This window comes from Hirundo rustica, chromosome 10 (genome assembly GCF_015227805.2).
Source record: "Hirundo rustica isolate bHirRus1 chromosome 10, bHirRus1.pri.v3, whole genome shotgun sequence".
Taxonomy (NCBI): Eukaryota; Metazoa; Chordata; class Aves; order Passeriformes; family Hirundinidae; genus Hirundo; species Hirundo rustica.
Genome location: NC_053459.1, coordinates 4141090 through 4162050, shown reverse-complemented (window position 1 = coordinate 4162050; position 20961 = coordinate 4141090). Strand labels below are relative to the sequence as shown.

Genomic DNA, 20961 nt, shown 5'->3' with positions numbered 1-20961 from the left:
CCCCGGTGCCGCCAGTGCTGAGGTGGCGCTGGCGGCGCCGCCCGCCCGGCCGGGCCCGCGGGGCCTGGCGGCTCCCCCGCCCCTCGGCCGGGCACCGCGGGGCCGAGCGGAGGGGCGGCTCCGGGCGCAGACGGCCCCGCGCGGGAGGCCTTTCCCCGGCGATGCCCCTGTCGGAGCGCGGCCGGGGAAGCCCTCTCCCAGCCCCGCTGAGAGGCACGATCTCTGCCGGGCCGGCCGGCAGGACGCGGCCGTGTGCACGTCCTCGGTGGCGGGGCCGCCACAGGGCTCCTCCTGTCCGGGGCCAGACGTGGTGGCGGGGCCGGCGCTAGTGGAAGAGTAAACATGGGGGATGGGTCAGGACTGCCCGCGGCCAGGGCTGCGGTCGTGTTGCGCTCTGTGATGCACTAAGTCGGGAATCGCTACGGAGGGAGACTGCGTTCTGCCACACAGCAGCTGTGTGTCAGCTTGATTTCCCCAAAACTAGGGGGCCTGGGCCTCCAATCTCTGAGGCAGCCCATCGGTTTTCAGAAAACAATTATTTTCATCTGTGTGCACTCATCAACCAAGAGATTGCTCTGTCCCGTGTGAACGTTTGACAGAGGACAGTGCTTGCCACAACCACCCCAGCCATGTTGCTGTGTGTGGTTCTCACTGCATGGGATTGACAAAGTGACAATGTTTTTATTAAATATACTTTTAAATAACATGTAACTGACATTTCCGTCCACAAGAAGGGATTGTATTGGCAGTGTAACTCGTGACTTTGTCTTTGTTTCTCTTCATACAAATGTTTCCCGTGTGATTAGGTCTGGCCCTTGCTGGAGGTTATTTTTAAGATGATTTCATTCTCTTTATTGAAGTGTGCTCTAGACTTCTGTAACTTCTTCTGGTGCACAAGGCCAGCGCTACAGGCAGTGTATCAACCAGGCAGTTTGAAACCTGTTGACCCAGTCATCTGCACGCAGGCATGACGTAGCTGTAACCTTAGTTTCAAAACCTAAGTGGGAAGCCAAGGAGGTGTAAGATCCAAATGCAGTGCTTGAACTGCTGGTTTTGACATTACATTTACAATACCATTCTAATGGTTGCCTCTGATTTTGGCCAGAGATGAATCCCTGAGGCCTACAATATACCAGATGCTTGGGATTGCTAGAGATGAAGAGTATTTGTTCCTAGCTTCTTGTATGGGTGACGAAGCAGAAATTGGGTAAACACTGCCCTTTGATTTTGCATTGAATGTCTGGCTGCTCTCTGAGGTGGAGGCTGCAAGGAAGAGCTCTGCAGCTGGTGTGTACACAGTGAAACCAGCAGCTGTGCCTTGAGGTTGTGTCTTTCAAGTCGGTGCTATATTGGGTGTTCACTGATTTCTTATCCTTACCCTCCTCCTCTAAGGAGGAAAACACATGCAAAATCAGCCAGGTGGTGGTTTCTGGAGAAATGAGAGTTATAAGCACATCTGTGCCTTTAGCAAGGCTCCAGCCAGAGTTTGACATCTGTTTGTGGTGTCTAGGATGATTCTCTGTCGTGCCTTCATTTGGAGCTTGCCATGAGGTGGTGGCATCCTCTTTAGTGACCCAAAAGGCTGGAGGAGCTGCCACAGAGTCTGCAGGCCTTGCTGAGATAGTCTGGAACAGGTGCCATGGCAGTAACTTGCTTTCCTTGGATCTGCAGCAGCTTGAGCAGTGCAGGCATGTGCCATGGACACATAACCACGTCTTACACTGTGGCGTAACCCTGGACAGCAAGGAGATTTCTCCGTGATCAGGTTACTAGCCACCCTCTCTGTACACAGCAGATGCCTTGCAGAGATCTGCATTGCTGCAGCAGCTGTACTTCAGCAGCATGACTGGCTGTCCCAGTACCTGCTGCCTCATTCCAGGCTTAATTGCAGCATTAGCTCTATTGCTCTGACAGCACAGTCCATGCTGCCTTCTGCCTGCTAAAGGCATGTTGAAGTAGGGAAAAACAATGGCTTTAGCAGATCAGGTGCAGATCAGGCCTGTATGACTCTGTTGCATCACTGCTCTCCCTGTTCTTCCCTCCTTTCCTTCTGCCACCATCAGCCTCCCTTACTGCATCACAGCTCTAGCGTAGTGTGAGACACTCCATCGGCAACACTGCTTTTTTGGGAGTGACACTGGTTTGGGGAGCGTTTTCTAACATATTGGAAGGTCAGGGATGGCAGCTGTCACTTTCCTGATAAACAATCAAGTTTGCTGTACAGAAGATGGTCCAAGCAGCACTGCAGGGTGTGTGTGGGAGAGGGGCCTCTTGTCCCATGAGCAGGTAGAGGCACTGGGTTTTAGGAGAGTGCAAGCTCTGCAGAAGCACACTGAACAGCTCTGAGGGACTCTGGGTGTGAATATTGTACAGCTGACCGTGCATGTACTGTACTGGCTTTTACATTTTCACTTGTATTCCTAAGCACTTTTCCGGTAAATCTGCAGATCCGGATTCAGGAGATGGAAATCCCTTCCCAGCAGTGTGTTTTTCTTCCTGGTTCTGCCTTGTGTACACATTTGAAATGGTCCGTGTAAACCACTGTAAATTTTCTTCTTCCAACTTACAGATTTAGGCCTGGAGACAGAATTTAGTGCCTGGTGCATGATCTTATTGCAATAAAAACTGCAGATCTGGACTGCCCGGCAGCTGAATGTGGGGAGCCCCAAGTGTTTGCCTTAGTTTGTGAGGATGTCCGTGTTGATTCACCCAAGCTCCACTGAACTACATTCCTAACTTGTGACTGATGGCAGTGCTGCTGGCAGATTTTCAGGCTGTTGGTCTCTTCTGACTAGAGGTCTTGCTTGCAGCCCTGAAATTTCATGTCTTGAGTATCTGTTGTTAATTGATTGTGGTTTTGCCTGATATTGGATGGCTACTATTGTAGCCAGTGTGGTAAAAGAGTACCAACTCTGCACTTCCTGCCGTGAAGTTTGAGTACATTGTGGCACTGCCTGCAGAGCTAGTAAAACATGACAGGTGTCATGTGTGGGGACATGCAACTGGGTGTGAGAGTGTTTTGGAAAAGATGTAACTTTGAAAAGTACAGGTGGTGCTCTGTTGGAAGTTACAGTAACAGGGGTATCATGGTTTTCTCTTGTCTTGGACCTAATCTTTTTTTTTTTTTTTTTTTTTTTTTTTCTCTCTAAAGCAAAAGCTGGCAGGCTGACGAACAGGCAGCTTACAGGACGGACTCTCTGGCTACTGACCATTTAGCTGGTAAGTTCTTGTTTTGGGAGAGCCAAAGATCTTGCTGTTGCTGAGCTTGCTAGGCAGAGTGGCTTTCTGAGTGTCTCCCTAAGTCAGGCCCTAAGTTTCTCATGAAGAAGCAGCTTCCTGGTTCCTTTCTCTTTTATCTCTAAGGATACACGATGGTCTTGGACTGACTGTCCAGACATTCACATACTCATGTAAAAATTGCACACCGTTAATAATAATGACTAGATTAATGAGACTGTACTTTAGATTAATTAGAGTATGGTTTAAAAAATTGTGGTGTTCCCCTTTCCAGTGACCTTAGGTTACACGTCCTCTGCCTTCTTAGGGAGAAGCTCTGGTTTTGCTGACCACTGTGTAGGGAGGAAATATCGCCCCCTAAATTCCTGCCTTTCAAAAAGGAAATTGGGCAGCCAATGGGCTCTGTGGGTGCTTTTCAAGAGGATGACTGGAAGAGTGCCCAGTAAAATATACTTTGTCTTCCTGGACTGACTTTGTGCCTCCTGAGTGGTGTTGGTAATACTGTTGCCACTTCCATCTCTTCCAGTGGCATACCCGGATTGTGTGTGGGTGGGAAGTCGACAATGAGCTCTGTGGCAGTTTTGACCCAGGAGAGCTTTGCTGAACACCGCAGCGGCCTGGCTCAGCAGCAAGTGAAAGGTGAGTTTCTGTGATGTGCCTCCAGATCCACACTGCACAGACCTCTTAGCCAAGCTCACCCCACGTGTCTGGCTCCCCAAAAGTGTGCATTTTCCTTTCCTAAATGAGTGTTTTGCTAGACTCTGGGTTTCCACCGCCAGCAGCACAGTGGTGATGCTGCACAGTGCAGGGCTGTGAGGAGATGGGCCTGAACACTTCAGAGAGTTCAGGCTAGCAGTGCTCTCAGCCCTGGGATAGCACTGAGCTATACAAGAGCCTCATGGACCAGTGTGCTGGGCTGTCATTTCCACCCTTTGCTCAGCCAGGTGCTGGGGGTGGTCACTAACCCTATGAACTGACCTAGTGATGGGTTTTGGCATCCATTCCCAGCTCTGAACTGCCCCATTTGGTATGGCCCAGTGCACAAGTGAGTCAAACATAACACACAGGCTTTCCCTAGACTTTGCCTTAGCTATAGTCCTTCTCTGCATTTTTCCTGGGCTTGTTTTTCCTATCTCCTTCTGACCTGCCCCCTTGCTCTAGTCCTTTCACTTCTTTCTGCTTGGCCTGTTTTCCCCTATTTGAAGTCCTCTTGACAAAGTTGGCAGTAAGGTGCTCTTTGCTGCCCCCATTCACTCCCTGCACCCCCTGTGCCAGCTCAGACAAGGCTGGTGATTTCTGGCATCCACTGCACTCTGTGCTATGCTGATGTCAGTCGTGCTCCAGACTTGGCAGCCCCATAGGCATAGTTGTAATAGGATTAATAGCAGGGCACAAGCCATTTGCTCTCCCTTGTTAGTGGTGCCTAATTACAATTGCCTGTGAACAGGGGCATTTCTGCAGGGAAAGTGACTCATTTGCCCTATTTGCTTTACCCCAGTTACAGCTTTAAACTCCGAAGAAGAGAATGATCCTCCAACCTACAAGGAAGCCTTCCCTCCACTCCCTGAGAAAGCACCATGTTTGGAAGCTGCCCAGGAACCTGCTGGTCCCTGGAGCAAAATTCGACCAATAAAGGCTTCTGTCATCACTCAGGTTGGTGGGAGTGGATATCTTATCTCCTATCTTTTCCCCACTCCTAAAGTAGGTAAGCAAGTGAAGTGACGCATTCCCTGGAGTATGAAATCCTTGGTATGTCAGCCTCTTTGTCATGTTTTACCCTGCTACTGCAGCTGAGAGCTAGGACTGCTCTGGAGGGGAGGGATGTGTTGAAAAACTGTCCAGAAGGAGCTCTGCATCCCTGTTCCACAAATAGCTGAAGCAGGCCCGAAGGGAGGATGGCAGAATTCCTGTAGTGAGTGCTAATCCCCCTCTAGGAAGAGTCCTAGTGTAGGGCAGACTGGCTGCTGCAGTGCTCCTGCACTTCCCTGGGCACAGCTGGTTGATGTGCTGCACAAACCTGGGAGGTCAGCATGCCACTAAAGACCTGCATGGCCGAGAGAGAGAGAGAGAGAGAGGAACTGTCAGGCCAAAGCACACTGACAGCTTGCTGTGCTCTTTTGCGTGTCTGTGGCTGAGCAGGTGTTCCATGTGCCGCTGGAGGAGAGGAAATACAAGGACATGAATCAGTTTGGAGAAGGCGAGCAGGCCAAGATCTGCCTTGACATCATGCAGAAGACAGGAGCTCACCTGGAGCTGTCCCTTGCAAAGGACCAGGGCCTTTCCATCATGGTCTCTGGCAAGCTGGAAGCAGTCATGAAGGCTCGGAAGGAAATTGTTGCTCGACTGCAGACTCAGGTGAGGGCAGCTAACTGTTTCTCACTTGATCCTTGCTCTTCCCCAAGACTCCTGAATGCTTTGAGACCCTTGGGTGTGTGTGCCTATAAGCCAAAGAGGTGTTATTAGATGACTAATTCAGCTTTGCCATATATTTTCAAAGCATACAGTTGGCAATTTGGAATGGAAATGAGGCTTAAAATAGGGTTCAAAGCTAATTACAGGCCATGGTGTTGCATGAAGGGTGTAGTCTTGAATCTGTGACTTTGTGCTGAGGTGCTGGTGCTGGGAGGGTACAGGCCCCTCACGCAAAATTCATAGTGTGAGGATGGAATGGTGCTTTCTCTGAAGTCCTTCAGAGAAGAATGTGAAGGGGTGGGAGAAAGAAAAGTAGAGAAGAGGGAGTTCTGCCAAATGCGGGAAGCTTCAGATTGAGGTTCTGAGTTGTGTAACTTGAGCCCCATTGGTAAGTAATTGCAGACTCCTTGTTTCAGTTGCTTCTCCTTTCAGTTGCTTGCATTTTGATTTCTTACCTTCAGGTTCTTGAGTTCATTATCAAAATGGTAGTTCTCTTTAAGATCCATCACAGCCAGCTTCATGGTATGTTTTAAAGTGTAATGTCCAAGGTAGTAAATGCAATAGTTAATACCATGTCTGCTCAATGCTGTTCAGCCCATGTGTCATACCCTGCCAGAGGGAAGAAAAAGGGACAAACCTTACATAATGTGCATCTGAAAAAATAATTGAGGATGTACTACCACAGATCCATGCCCCACTGTCCTCAAATATTCCTCCTACCTGGCCCCAGGTCTGAAAGGTGTGTCTGGATTGCAACGTCTCTTTAGCTTGGCTGGCATCAGTATGTGGACAGGAAGTTGAAAAGTCACACCAAATGATCTGGTTTTGATTTGATTTATTTATTTTTCCACTGTAGTTTGAATTGCAAATGCCTGGTTAGTTCGTAGTTACATTTTCAGTGGAATCAAGAGAGTAGTAGCAATCCTAAGCTATCAGGTCAGTAAAACCTCACTGAGAAGGGAAGAAGTCAGGAATCCCTCTTACAAGCCTGCCCTTTAATGTTAGATTGAGAGAAGTTCTGGAGACCACTCCTTTTCAAGAGGAGACATCTAGAAGCAGTCCCTGAAGCAGCATGTGCTGCTTTGAAGATACCTTAGCATTCAGTAATGGTAAACGTAGTTGAGCTCTCTGCCTGCTGGAATAAGTTTCTGGTGTTGAATTTCAGTTTCCTTGGAGTCAGACTGTCTCCTCTGTAGCCTTGGCAGCAGATATCAGAGTTCAGATAAACTCTACCCCAGAGCTGTCATCCCAGTTGCTCTCTGATGCTGAGACACTGTGAGACAGCGGAGCATAGACACCTCCTCATCTGTGCCTGAAGGCCTTTGCTTGTTCAAGATACTGGTCCTGGGAAAACAGAAGAGTTTTTAGGGAATAGTGGGGTTTACACTCCTGGAATACAGGCACCTTAGATCAACTCCTGGCATAGTAGCAGTCTTGTGCTGGATGGCTGTGCTGGAAGGCGCTGTGTTCATCCCTCAGTTGTAGCACTAAGGAGCGTCTGAAAAGCTTTCCCTGTACAGGTGAGGGCTCTCATGGATGCTTGGCCTTTCTATTACAGGCTTCAGCGACAGTTGCCATCCCCAAGGAGCACCACCGTTTTGTCATTGGAAAGAATGGTGAGAAGCTGCAGGACCTGGAGCTCAAAACTGCAACCAAGATCCAGATCCCCCGCCCAGATGACCCCAGCAACCAGATCAAGATCACTGGCACTAAAGAAGGGATTGAAAAGGCCCGGCACGAGATCCTGCTTATCTCTGCTGAGCAGGTACTTCAGTCCTGTGATGTCTCTCATGTCACTATCTGAACGGACATTTTGGTTCTCCTTGGTATATTAGATGTTTGTAACCACCATGGCCACAGGCAGTGGTAACACTGTTAGTCTGAACAGAGATGTCTGCCATTCCACTGGCTGTTTGAGCACTGCTTCCAGGTTCTGCACCTTCTGGTTCTCCCTTTTGTCCATCTCTAAAGTCAGATAAGCACTTTTCATAATTTAAAGTGAACTGTATTAGATGCCAGCTGAGATAAACCAGATTAGAGGTATCATAAACTGGGAACAGCAGTATTTGTAGATGGAAAGGGACAGAGCCTACTGAATGGAAAGGGTGCTTGGGCTAGGGTGTCAAGCAAGACAGTCTGGGAATTCAGTTGTATGTGGCAGAGATGGTAATATCAACAGCAGTTTCCACTGAGGAGTGTCGTGGATTTTTCTAGGATAAGCGTGCCGTGGAGCGGCTGGATGTGGAGAAGGTGTACCATCCCTTCATTGCTGGCCCTTACAACAAGCTGGTGAGTGAGCTCATGCAGGAGACAGGGACACGCATCAACATTCCTCCGCCCAGCGTTAACAAGACAGAGATAGTCTTCACAGGGGAAAAGGAACAGCTGGCCCAGGCTGTGGCTCGTGTTAAGAAGATCTATGAGGAGAAGGTATGGATGGTCCCTAGAGCTTCCCATCTTCCCCCACCTGCTCACAGCCCCTCTTCCTTTCTTGTTCTACTTCCGTGCATCCCTCAGTTGCATACTCCTCGTGTCAGCTCTTGCTCAGCAGCCCATGAAGTACATGGACCTGGGTCTTACCATTTCCTTGCTCGGCAGAGTGGGACTTGGGGTGATTCTGCGGGGGAGGTGATAGATCTCCTGCTTTTTTGCGTCATGGAAATTAGCAGACCGCAAAGAGCTCTCTGGGTGTGTGTTTTCACAGGTGCTGCAAAGGAAGGAGGGAAGTGTGAAGGCTACAGTGTGGCCAACTGACAGTATCAAAATTGTTACATGAGTAGAAGTTGCTGAAAAGTAAATTTCACTTCAGTTTACTTTCCATTGCTAGCGTCACTGTGAATATCCTTGTTGTGAGTTGTTGGTCTGTTTTTCCTCATGGTTACATCTGTATTTGTACCAGTCTGAATTTCAACACAGATAATCATCTTATAGCGTGGTGTTGCATTACAGCACTGCCTGGGGACAGCTGGGCATTGTGCAAGGGCAGGGGTGTGTATGTGGTCTCTCCCATGTAGTGTCCCAGGGAGCTTAAAAGGATTTTTTGTGTTCCACCTGTAAATTTTCAAGAATAGGGCTTTCTGTAGGCAGGTCCCAAAGATGCTAGGGTACTGCAGAACTCCTGTGCTCACCTTTGCTTTGATCTTTCCTGGGTGCTGAGCTTCACTGCATCTTGTGTCTCTTCCTTTCGCTTTTGTCCTTCCCTGCTCCCTTGTGATTGATGCTCCAGTGCCTCTGCTCCTACAGAAAAAGAAGACTACTACCATCGCTGTGGAGGTGAAGAAGTCCCAGCACAAGTATGTCATCGGCCCCAAGGGTAATTCCCTGCAGGAGATCTTGGAGAAAACTGGAGTCTCTGTCGAGATCCCACCCACTGACAGTAGCTCGGAGACGGTGATACTGCGCGGCGAGCCTGAAAAGCTTGGGCAAGCATTGACTGAAGTCTATGCAAAGGTATTGATCAGATGGGCCAGGCCTGGGCACTGACAGGTGGAGGGGGGTGGTCTCTGTCAGGCTGTCAGAGATGCAGCTTAGAACTCAGTGAAGAGGGTGCAGCGTGGGAATTGGAAGTGAATTTTTGTGAAGGCCTCTTCCAGTCTGTGCATCAAGCAGCTTCTCTGTCTCTCAGGCAAACAGTTTTACCGTCTCCTCGGTCTCAGCCCCCTCTTGGCTTCATCGTTTCATCATTGGAAAGAAAGGACAAAACCTGGCCAAAATAACTCAGCAGATGCCAAAGGTATGGATGAGCAATTAGCTTAGCACCAGTTGAAGTAGAATGTGGTTTAATCCAGCTCACTCTTTGTAGAGAGAGAAATGTATTCTAGCACGGATAAAACCAAGGAGAAAACGACACAGGTCTTACAATTCAGGGAACTGCCAAATTCTACTGCCTACGATTCAGGGGCACTACCAAATTCTACTTCCCATCCTATGTTACTTTCAAGCACTGAGTCCTTCAAAGGAGTCTTTGTGTGTTAGTATTTGGAGAATTGTTGTAGTAGGAGACCTGGAAATGCTGAGTTCAGTGAGGCTTCTCCCTCGTGAAGCTAGATGGTATCTGGAGAAAGGTTAGGTGAGGAACTTCTCCAAAACCCTTGCAGACTCCAGGACAACACCAAAGCCTTATGCTCTAGACACTGATACTGCCAAAATTGTAGGTTGCCTCCTTCTGAAATCATGCGTGGTAGGGATTGATGGTGTAGGCCTGACTGACAGCGTTGACCTGGCTTGTGTCTTGGAAAATTCTTACTGGTTTCCTTGCCTTGTGTCTCAAGGTTCACATCGAATTCACTGAAGGAGAAGACAAAATCACTTTGGAAGGACCTACAGAAGATGTGAATGTGGCTCAGGAACAGATTGAAGTCATGGTCAAGGATCTGGTAAGTTGGTGGTACTAGTTCTGGGATATAAGAAGAAAGTAGGAAAAGGTGGGGCAACAGAACAGAGAGGAAGTGTACCTCACACCTGTGGGTATCTTCACAAGCTTAACAGAACTTGCAGAACATAAATTGTGTGGCAGGTGAGCAAAAACCTTGATTATGAAGGTTTTCTTTAAAAATCACAAGCATATCTATCGTCTTTTGATTCAGAGAAGGAAAGATTCTTTCAGTCACAGCTGGAGAGGCATTTAAGTCCCTTTAAACGTTTCACAAGCATGGTGCTCTCAGCTCAAAGAAGAGGAGTGTTCTGCCCTGCTCACTAGCAGGAGGAGTGCTTGTAGCTGGCAGCTGGAGTCAGTGCCTGCACTGGCAGGGGGCACAGGCAGCAGCAGAGGGAGCCTGCCCTGCCTAGCCCTGTGCAATTCTTTGTAGATCAACCGGATGGATTATGCAGAAATCAACGTCGACCACAAATTCCACAGACACCTCATTGGCAAGAACGGAGCTAACAGTAAGTGGGGTGCTTTTCTTATCCTTCCTGTGCTCAGATTCTGTGATTAGTTGATCATATCGTGGCTCTGCAGCTCAGCCAGGTGCTGCCTCCATTACAGTGCCTGTGTCCTTCTGGAGTGAAGTTAGCACAAGAAGATAAATGGGCAGTGAGGCCTTGGGATGGCTTTAAAGTCTTGGAAAGTTGAACAGATTACTTTGCTGTGTCCTGGCAGAATTTTTGTGTTTTGGGGAGGTTGGAGAGTTGTCCTTTTCCTTTTTTTCAAGTTGGTCTATATGAATTTTTTTTTAGAACTCAGTTGGAGGGGGTGGGGGGTTAGAAATCTGCATGGTGAGTTTCTCCCCAGAAAAGAATTTGGGATTAGAAATGAATCTTGTAGTCTAAATGTGATGCTGTTTGGGGAGGAAACAGATGCCTCACTCTGGCAAGTGAACTATTGCCTCTAGATGCCATAGTATTTAATTGTACAGATTCCTGTGTAGCACAGATCTGCTCTTGCTGCACCCCAGGATGAAGAGGCACTTTCCTCTGATTCAGCTCCACCCCTGTGGCCTTTCCTCACAGGCTGATGCACTTCTTAGCCAGCCTCTAGTCAAGGTGTCTTTGCTTCCAAATCTTGCCCTAGCAGAGCGTGTCACCACAGCCCTTGCCTTGCAGTTAACAGGATTAAGGACCTCTACAAGGTGTCTGTGCGCATTCCCCCGGACAATGAGAAGAGCAACCTGATCAGAATTGAGGGAGACCCACAGGGGGTCCAACAGGCCAAGAAAGAGCTGCTGGAACTCGCTTCCCGTATGGTTAGTGGGATGTGATGCCTGGGAGGACACTGAGTTTGAGCTGTTGTGTTCCCTTGTAACCTTCTGGTGGAGGTGCGTGCCCCTTGCCCACTGAGCCTTGGATCTCATAAGTGCAAGTTCCTCTATTCCCTTGGATCCCCTTCTCAGTCAGTCTAGAGTGAATTATGTCTGCAGGAAAAACAAGTAAGCTGTCGGGCTGCAAACTGGTAATTACAATTACGGGCTCACCTGCTGAACACTCCGTGTAAACTGTGTTCTCCACAGGAAAATGAACGCACCAAGGACCTAATCATTGAGCAGAAATTCCACCGGACCATCATTGGGCAGAAGGGCGAGCGGATCCGGGAAATCCGGGAGAAATTCCCAGAGGTGAGGCTTTCTAGGAGGTGAGGGATCCAGAGGGCATATTTCCTATTGGTAACAGACACATGGTCAGTGAAGTCATAAATATAGTGTCTCTGCGACTATGAGAAATATCTAACTGATACGTGTCTGCTCATACATCTGTTACCTGTGAGAAGATGTTCTTCTGGCCAGAGACTGCTGACATGGTTACCTGCTTCCAAATGGGAAAGGAGATGTGCAGGATCCCCCCAACCTTTGCATGTGTGTGACATGACAATTCTTGTATTTATTTGAGTTGACCCTAAGTGACTGTTTCCTGCAGGTTATCATCAACTTCCCAGACCCTGCACACAAGAGTGACATTGTCCAACTCAGAGGTCCCAAAAACGAGGTGGAGAAGTGCACCAAATACATGCAAAAGATGGTGGCAGACCTGGTAAGGGAGACTTCTAGCTGCTATTCTCTCTTCCATGCCAGGATAACCCTGGAATAGAGCAGAGCTGTAGTGGCTTAGCTAGGGCTGACACACCTCAAGATGAGGGAGCTGTGGACATGGTTCTATGTGTATGGGGGCAGGCAAGTAATACCTGTTATTTGAGGGCTATAGGAGAAGGTCCAAGTCTTTGCTGATTCCTGGAAGTGTTCCATATGGAGAATCCCTTGGGTCTAAGCCTCTTGTCAGGTTCCTGGGATGGTGCCTCACTTGCCAGGATGGTGTAATCTTTAATTCTCCCTTCCTTTCTCTCTTAGGTTGAAAATAGCTTTTCTATTTCTGTTCCCATCTTCAAACAATTCCACAAGAACATCATAGGGAAAGGAGGTGCCAACATCAAGAAGGTGAGATATCTTTCCTGTCTTCACTGCTCATTATGGTGACTGCCTGCAGCGAAGTCTCATTCACTGGTCTCCCCTGCTCATTGGTAAAGTAAAATAAAACCTCCAAGGCCTTTTTTCCTGACATGGGACACCTCTCAAATGATTTTGCTGGGATTTTTTTTCTTTTTTTTTATTGTGGCAGATCCGTGAAGAAAGCAACACCAAAATAGACCTCCCAGCTGAGAACAGCAACTCAGAGACAATTGTTATCACGGGCAAAAAAGCAAACTGTGAGGCTGCTCGCCACAGAATTTTGGCTATCCAAAAGGAACTGGTAAGTGAAACAGCTGGCCTGTGGCAGATTAGGGACTTGATAACTATAGGAGTTACAGGAGATAAAAATACAGAAGTGCTTGTAGTGGGGTGCAGCAGGGGGGAGACAAATATGGATGTCAATCTGTTCTTGACTCAAACTGAAGTTTGTGGCTGCTCATGTGTTAGGACTGGCCAGTCCCAGTTCCCTCTGGTCAGGTGTTTGTCACACTCAGCTCTGCAAAGCTCCTGGCAGCGTGAGAGTTTGAGGGCAAGCAGAGTCTGTGCAAACACGTTGCTACAGCTTGACTAACAGCCCATACTGTCCTCACTTAGGCCAACATCACAGAGGTGGAGGTCTCTATTCCTTCCAAACTCCACAATTCCCTCATTGGCGCCAAAGGCCGCTTCATCCGCTCCATCATGGAGGAATGTGGCGGAGTCCACATCCACTTCCCCACCGAGGGCTCTGGCAGTGACACCGTGACCATCAGGGGCCCAGCCCAGGATGTGGAGAAAGCCAAGAAACAGCTGCTGCATCTGGCAGAGGAGAAGGTGAGCCATGCCTTCTAGGGGAAGGCGCAGCTTGGTTTGACCAGCTGTTTCTTTTTGGAGGTTGAAGTGGTTCCCTCTGTCTGCATGGAAGCCTTTGGCATCAATTGAACAAATCCTCTTTTGAGGGATTTGAGTAGATTTTGGATGATTAAAAGGAAGCTGTACTTCCATCCTTGTGACAATCAGTTCTTCTCTCATGGGTAGAAGAACTGTCTGTAATGCACCGCTGTCCAGACCAATGATATACTCAGAGTTAAGGCTCCCTGCTTCTGTGATTTGAATGTTCTTGGGTATCTGCCCTTCTCTGAAACAGTTTACTCTGTAGCTCTCCTTCACTTTTTCTTAATCTCTGTATTTCAGCTCCAGTTCTTCCATTTCACTGCATATATTCGGATTTGAGAGCTTTTGGTTGCAAGGACGTGCTCTGAGTTGTGGCTGACTGACTGGTCATTTTAATAGCAAGCTTTTTGGGGTCAGCATGTGAACATGTTCTCCCTGAGAACTGGTTGGTTGCCTCTGGGAGCCTGGCTTGCAGCAGTCAGTTAGCAAATGATTGTGTTGCCTTTTGTGCGGGTCAGACCCTTCTCCTAGAGAAGCCTCTGCTCACACTCTCACTGGTCATGCTGAGTGTACAGTTAGTTTTTGGCCCTGAGAACATCTTTGGGCCAGTGTTTTTAATTTAAGACATTGTATACCTTTTTTATCTTCAACAGTGCACTGCATCTACCTTGCTTTTGCAGCACTCTGCACATGGGTGCAGGTAACATATCTGCGTGCTGACTGTTGGTGCTGATGGACATTTTCTATATATTGACATGTTCCATGGGTCTCTGTCTCCTTTCAGCAAACAAAGAGTTATACTGTGGACCTCCGTGCAAAGCCAGAGTACCACAAATTCCTCATTGGTAAGGGTGGTGGCAACATCCGTAAGGTGCGAGACAACACGGGGGCCCGCATCATCTTCCCCACCTCTGAGGACAAAGATCAGGAGCTGATCACTATCATGGGAACAGAGGAGGCTGTCAAAGAGGCACAGAAGGAGCTGGAGGCCCTCATCAAGAACTTGGTATGAACTTTTTCTACTTTGTTCCTTCTCACTGTGTAACGAGTCAGCATGAAGGACCTGCTTGTCCTCAAACCATTTGCTGCCCTTCATGGGAGCTCGGGAAGATCCTTCCTTGCCTTGGAATGAGGTTATAAGCTGATCGCTGTTGAGTGCAGCCTATCACCAGGACAGCTGGGGTTGACTGGCTGCTGTGTGTTGGCAGGATAACGTGGTTGAAGACTCCATGGTGGTTGACCCCAAGCACCACCGCCACTTCGTCATCCGTCGAGGACAAGTTCTCCGTGAGATTGCGGATGAATATGGCGGTGTGATGGTCAGCTTCCCACGCTCCGGCACCCAGAGCGATAAGGTCACCCTCAAGGGAGCCAAGGATTGTGTGGAGGCAGCCAAGAAACGCATCCAGGAGATCATTGAGGACCTGGTATGTTGTAGAAAAACTGTTTCTTCTGTACTCTGTTCCTTCAGCAGTGTCCTGCTTGAACCTGCTGTATGACCAAGTCCCATTGGATTTGAGCCTTTGCTGTCAACATACACACTCTGCAGACTTTGGATCCTGGCCTGGGGGTAGCAGCTGGCTCCAAAATGGCAATGCTGTATGAATGAACTTCCTCCTCATGGTTTTTAGGGGTGGAAGTAGGAGACCACTCCTTGATGTACATCTAGACGTTAAAAGATTGAAGCCTTTTTCTGCCTCTCCATGTCTGGCCTTGTGCAGTGGTTGCTTTCGGGGGTTTCCTGCACTGTTAGTATTGGCTTTTGGAAGTAGTCAGGTGTCAAACTTATCTTCCCTTCATCTTTTTTTTTTTTTTTCCCTAATGCTTCCTCCTCTTCAGGGTAAAGAGTTTGAAACCTGAAGAAGTCTTTAATGTCCTGAGTTGAAAGCAACTTTAAATCCTCTGCTCTCCTCCGAGAGGAACAATTCTAGGAAATTTTCAGTTCTTCCCCTGTCAGCCGTTGTTGTCTTTTCTGACTCCTCTCTGTGTCCATTTTTGATTTCACCATGCACAAACATCCTGTTTTCTGGTGAGAAAGAGGCTGTATCACAATAGAGCAACTCTGTTTTCCCACAGGAAGCTCAAGTGACAATCGAATGCACCATTCCACAAAAGTTCCACCGCTCCATTATGGGCCCCAAAGGATCCCGGATCCAGCAGATCACCCGGGACTACGGCGTCCAGATCAAATTCCCTGACAGGGAGGAAAACCCAGGTAGACCTGTGGGTGCATGTTTGGGGGGTAGCTGGGATGATCAAATGAGTGTAGTGTAGCCGACGCTCTGTACCAGTGGGCAGGTTCTACTTAAAATTTATGGAGAGAACTGATCTCTGGTGTTCCTGCAGTCTCCTTGAATCTGGGCTTAGCATCAGCCTTGTCCCCTTGGGAAGGGGACAGTTTCAGGAGGTCAAACTGCAGGCCTGGGTGTTGTGAACATGTTGTCACTGCAGAGTACGCAAGAACGAGGACTTAACCTTGACAAAAAAAGGCTCTGTGGCCTTAGTGAGGTCTCACTGGTGGCTGAGCCTTAGGATGTGGAGGAGGGAGATGATGAGCGAGGACAGGGCTCTGTGCATTGAACACGAGACTTTCCACATTTTTAGCCCCTGTTGTGGAGCCAGCTGTGCAGGAGAATGGTGAGGAAGGTGGGGAAGGCAAGGAAGGGAAGGACACAGATCCCAGCTCTCCGAAGAAGTGCGACATCATCATCATCTCTGGCCGCAGGGAGAAGTGTGAGGCAGCAAAGGAGGCGCTGCAGGTGTGTGGCTTTCTCAGCCCCTTACCCTGTTAAGGTGGTGATGCTTGGATGTAATTTTTGGCGGTGGTGATAAAAGCTGCTCAGTCCAGGTGCAATGCCAGTGGTCAGTGATGCTGGCTGTAGAGGGAGTCTGCACTGCTCAAGGGAAGCCCCTCTGCTCTGTCACTTAGCCTGGCAGCTTGAATCACAGTGCCTGACTTTGCAATTACTAGTGCTTGTAAGCAGCCCCAATAGCCATGAAAGCATGACATGATTGTTTTGTGGAGCACAGCTGGGAAGAGGAGGAGTCTGGTCGAGGCTGAGTCATTCCAGGTTCAGCAGACCTTGCCATGCTTCTGTAGTGATGTTTTCCAAATCTGCTAGACTGAAGCCAAGGATATGAAAACAACCTGTCCCACAAGTGGGATTTCAGATGGCTTGTTTCCAAAACATGCAACAGGTCATTTTGGTGTTCCCAGCGCTCCTCTCTTCCTGTCAAATTTGTGTCCTGACTACAAGGGAATGTACCTCTGTTCAAGCAACTTGTTCTTTTGGGCAAGTATATGGCAAGCTAGAAGACGGGAGAGGTTTTTCCACTGGTAAATTGTGCTCCATCCCCTGCAGGCTCTGGTTCCTGTCACCATTGAGGTGGAAGTTCCCTTTGATCTTCACCGTTACATCATAGGCCAGAAAGGAAGCGGGATCCGCAAAATGATGGATGAGTTTGAAGTAAGTTGTAGCCCTTCCTTCTGTCTCCTCTGTCCTGGAGAATCTATAAGTGACCTTGTTGGGGGTTTGGACAGTTACAACATGCTCAGGTCTGCTGTGGAATCCAAGGCTCCATAATAGGAAAATGATCCCAGTTTGTTTTGGACCCTGGATCCAGGGCTTGGTAGGTTTCGTGCTGAAGCTGTACGATTGGTGTTGATGTTGTGTTGCATGACTTGTTTGGTGTCTGCAGGGATTCCTCATCAGTGTGAGAGTTGTTTTCCCCCTAGGCCCTGGGAAACAGCTCTGCTGTACCTACCCATTCAGGAGAATTCTCCAGATCCTCTGGGGCTGTTGCAGCTTGGCTGCAGTCAGTGTTGTTGAACATATATTTGCTTCCTGGCCTCTCTAGGCCAGCACAGGGGCTGGAGAAAGAGAGTTCTATTCAAAAACCATCTAGAAATGGTCCCAGGCAACTGACTCGGGGTGGCCCAGCCTGATGACCTCCAGAGGTCCTTTACAACCTCAGCCGTTCTGTGGTTTTTTAGGCTGCTGGGTGGGAGCTGGTCTTGGTGTCAGGGGAGACCAGCAAGATGCCAGCCTGCAGTCAGAGGCATCACAAGTGATACAGAATCGGCAGTCATACAAAATGATTATCGCTACTTGTTACTCAGGTGAACATCCAGGTGCCTGCTCCTGAGCTGCAGTCAGATATCATCACCATCACTGGGCTGGCTACCAACCTGGACCGTGCCAAGGCCGGGCTCCTGGAAAGGGTGAAGGAGCTGCAAGCTGAACAAGAGGATCGGGTAAGGCCTCTGCCTCTTCCAGCCAGACATGGCTTCAGCCTCTAGGGGCAGACTCCTGGAACACCTCATCTTCTAGGGGTACCCTCAGCTGCTCTCTGGGTGTGGGATGGTCATAAATGGGTTACTCAAAGGTAAACTGGCAGGAGAGTTTGCCAATGTAACTTTGGACTGTCCAGGTCCCTCTCGCACCTTCACGTACTTTTGAGACCCTGGTGTGTGGGACCCTCACTGTGCTGCCAGTCTCTCTCTACCTGTCTTCACTGAATCCTTATCACAGCTCTAAATAATAGATTTGGGATGAGTTGGGTGGTTGGTTGCTGTTTGCAGTTTCCCTCTGAACTTGGCGAAAGCACATGGCTCCAGTGGATGGATGGCTTGGCTGCTCGAGCATGGCCCTGCAAAATCTGTTCCGTGCATCTCAGCAGCCAGAAGGAAATGCTGTGACTTAAGTGGACATCACTGGAACAGCCATGGTGTGCTCCCTGTGCTCACTCCCCTTCTCCTGTTCCAGGCCTTGCGAAGCTTCAAACTGACAGTCACTGTAGATCCCAAGTACCACCCCAAAATCATTGGGCGGAAGGGAGCAGTGATCACCCAGATACGCACAGAGCACGAGGTCAACATCCAGTTCCCTGACAAGGATGATGAAAGCCAGGTGAGAGATCAGACAGAGTGCAAGGATGGCCAGTGGTTGTCTGAGCATCTTCTCAAGAGCTCTGAACTCTGTCCACTGCCTTTGGATAAGGTGGATGGCAAAGGGGGTTAGCAGGGAGAAAGCTTGCTCAGCTGCTTATGGTCTCACACGTCTCTGTGCCCCAGGCCCAGGACCAGATCACCATCACTGGCTATGAGAAGAACGCCGAGGCTGCCCGGGATGCCATCATGAAGATCGTGGGCGAGCTGGAGCAGATGGTTTCTGAGGATGTGACTCTGGACCATCGTGTTCACGCACGCATCATTGGTGCACGTGGAAAAGCCATCCGCAAAATCATGGATGAGTTCAAGGTGAGCGGTGGGGCAATGTCGCACAGGTTGGGCTGGGCATGGGCAGCCACCTTCTCCTGTGTAAAGAGCTTGGTGCTGAATGGGGATCACATCTTGTGGTTCTTGGGTCTTGTGCCTGTTCAACATCTTCAGCTAGAACAGATGTGGAAGAAAAGCCAGTGCTGCCCTGCTCACCTTCAGCTCCACCAGCATATGAGCAGCATCCCTGGCCCAGGGTACCCTGATATGCCCAGGGCACCTGGGATGTATGGACACCATAGCCAGGCACCAGCTGAAGCATCCCCACTCCACCTCAGCTCTGGGTCATGTTTCTCTGGGAGCCAGACCAGGAGCTTTTCCTGTTTTGCTGGAACCCAGATGGAGGTGGACCCTGGGATGCTTCCTTGGTGCTCTGGGTTAGCCCTGCAAGCAGCGCTGAGTTCTGTCCCTCTCTGGAGCCCTTTTGTGGGTTTCTTGCAGACAGGCTTCCAGTTGACCTTGAGAGAGTGGAGGAGTTGTGTATGTCAGCTACTCTGATTACTGGAAGTGGGCAGCCAGGCTTCTTGCTGGCTCTTGGAAGCTCTGCGAGGAGGCTGTCCCCAGAGCCCCCAGCTACCTGAGCTCAACTCAGGGAATTCCTCTGGCTTTTCTCTAGGCCACTGTGGATCCCCTGGACTTTGGGAATTATGGTGTATTCTCAGGGCTGTGGATGTGGCAAAGTCAGCTGGCTCTGGGAATGTCAGGGACCTCTGCCCTCATAGCAAATGGCATCAGCAGCAGGCTTTACTGCAGGGGCAGCAGTGAATGTGAATACTGAAGGATGGGATTTTGGAGACTTGCATTTTGGCTCGCCTCAGTTATTGAAACAAACTGGTTCCTAAATGAGCAGCCTTTGGGTTTGGTCCTGTCTTGTTCAGATTTCTAGCACCCACCTGGAAGGCAGGGTGTGAGAGAGCACAGTGCTTGTGCATGGGGTGCACTAGGCCAGCTCTATAAAGCGATTGTCAGCCAGGATTATTCTGTTGGCAGGCACAGAAAGCTCATTGTGCTTTGTGGTGATGGCTCAGTGGTAGAAATGCTTGCAGCAGTGTGAGGACACTGTCTGGAAATGCAGCCCCTCTCCTGCCTCTGCTGCAGGAGCTCCCCAGAAAACAGTGAGCCTCTGGGAGTGAGAGCAGCAGGGGCTGCTGGAAATTGGGTCCTTGCTACAGACTGCTCTGCTTTGTCCACAGGAAGCTGGACAAGCTTGGGGACCAGCTGTATACCTGCTCACCCCTCAGTGTCAGAGCTGTGGAGGTCTGAAACAGACTTGTGGCTGTGAACAGACAGCAATCAGGGCATCGGTGATGTCTGTGATTCCAAAGACAGGGGTCATGGGGAGTCTCTGGCATCTCAGATGTGCCGGTATAAGTCTTGTGCTGTTCTTTTTGTGTTACAGGTGGATATTCGCTTTCCCCAGAGTGGAGCTCCTGACCCCAACTGTGTGACTGTGACAGGACTCCCTGAGAACGTGGAAGAAGCTATTGATCACATCCTGAACTTGGAGGAGGAATATGTAAGTGTTCAGCAAATCTGTGATGGGGCTTAGCAAGAGCTTCCCCTCCCTCAGAGCTGGGTGTCTGAACTGTGTCCGTGTGGTATTTTCTTCCACTGCATCGAAGAAATTGAGCCCTGTGCAGGTGGCTGAGCACTGCAGCTGTCCCTCACACCAGCTGGACTGCCCCCTCTGTCCAGGAGAGGACAGTGAATGAGAATGCTGGGACAGCCAGGATGTGCATGTTCTTGCCTTGTAGCAGCTTGCACCAGTTAAAAGTTGTGGCCCTCAGATTTGTGCAGACACACTATTTTTGGTCGTTGTAGAATGGGCTGGTGAGCTTGAACAGGTTGCAGTGTGGTGAGATGGAGGGGTGGACATTTTATTCCAGTTTGAGGAGCTATCCAGATCCCCCCTCACTGGCTGTGTTACTGCAGCTTGCAGATGTGGTGGACAACGAGGCAATGCAGGTGTACATGAAGCCCTCCTCACATGAAGAGTCCAAGGCCCCGTCCAAGGGCTTTGTGGTGAGAGATGCCCCCTGGGCCACCGTCAACAACGAGAAGGTGAGTGCTGCTAGTGCTGCAGGCTGGGGCGCAGGGTGTGGGGCCACGTCTGTCTGTGCTGGGGACAGAGCACTCTCTCTCCTTGGTGACACAAAGCAGCTTTTTGCTGCTCCCTGTGGCCTGAGCACGGGCCTGGGCTCTCCTGTCCAGCTTTCAAAGCACTTTGCCAATGTCTTGCCCACTCTGGCTACACCGCTGTAG

At 49.5% G+C, this 20961-nt stretch overlaps 1 protein-coding gene across 3 annotated transcripts in view; it reads left to right on the top strand.

The window, feature by feature from the left end:
- The window catches only part of HDLBP (high density lipoprotein binding protein), a 38947-nt gene that overhangs the window by 15235 nt on the left and 2751 nt on the right, over nucleotides 1-20961 (top strand). For all 3 annotated transcript variants that reach the window (XM_040074534.2, XM_040074536.2, XM_040074537.2), the window contains exons 2-27: nucleotides 3152-3219; nucleotides 3764-3876; nucleotides 4736-4890; nucleotides 5377-5592; nucleotides 7208-7414; nucleotides 7864-8079; nucleotides 8893-9099; nucleotides 9275-9382; nucleotides 9921-10025; nucleotides 10458-10536; nucleotides 11194-11333; nucleotides 11598-11702; nucleotides 12001-12114; nucleotides 12429-12515; nucleotides 12697-12828; nucleotides 13143-13361; nucleotides 14206-14427; nucleotides 14630-14848; nucleotides 15498-15636; nucleotides 16026-16180; nucleotides 16784-16888; nucleotides 17542-17676; nucleotides 18188-18331; nucleotides 18496-18681; nucleotides 20099-20215; nucleotides 20632-20760. In XM_040074534.2, the coding sequence (XP_039930468.1) occupies nucleotides 3801-3876; nucleotides 4736-4890; nucleotides 5377-5592; nucleotides 7208-7414; nucleotides 7864-8079; nucleotides 8893-9099; nucleotides 9275-9382; nucleotides 9921-10025; nucleotides 10458-10536; nucleotides 11194-11333; nucleotides 11598-11702; nucleotides 12001-12114; nucleotides 12429-12515; nucleotides 12697-12828; nucleotides 13143-13361; nucleotides 14206-14427; nucleotides 14630-14848; nucleotides 15498-15636; nucleotides 16026-16180; nucleotides 16784-16888; nucleotides 17542-17676; nucleotides 18188-18331; nucleotides 18496-18681; nucleotides 20099-20215; nucleotides 20632-20760 (3717 nt within the window). In that variant the 5' untranslated portion in view covers nucleotides 3152-3219; nucleotides 3764-3800. The remainder of the gene's footprint in view (nucleotides 1-3151; nucleotides 3220-3763; nucleotides 3877-4735; nucleotides 4891-5376; nucleotides 5593-7207; nucleotides 7415-7863; nucleotides 8080-8892; nucleotides 9100-9274; nucleotides 9383-9920; nucleotides 10026-10457; nucleotides 10537-11193; nucleotides 11334-11597; nucleotides 11703-12000; nucleotides 12115-12428; nucleotides 12516-12696; nucleotides 12829-13142; nucleotides 13362-14205; nucleotides 14428-14629; nucleotides 14849-15497; nucleotides 15637-16025; nucleotides 16181-16783; nucleotides 16889-17541; nucleotides 17677-18187; nucleotides 18332-18495; nucleotides 18682-20098; nucleotides 20216-20631; nucleotides 20761-20961) is intronic.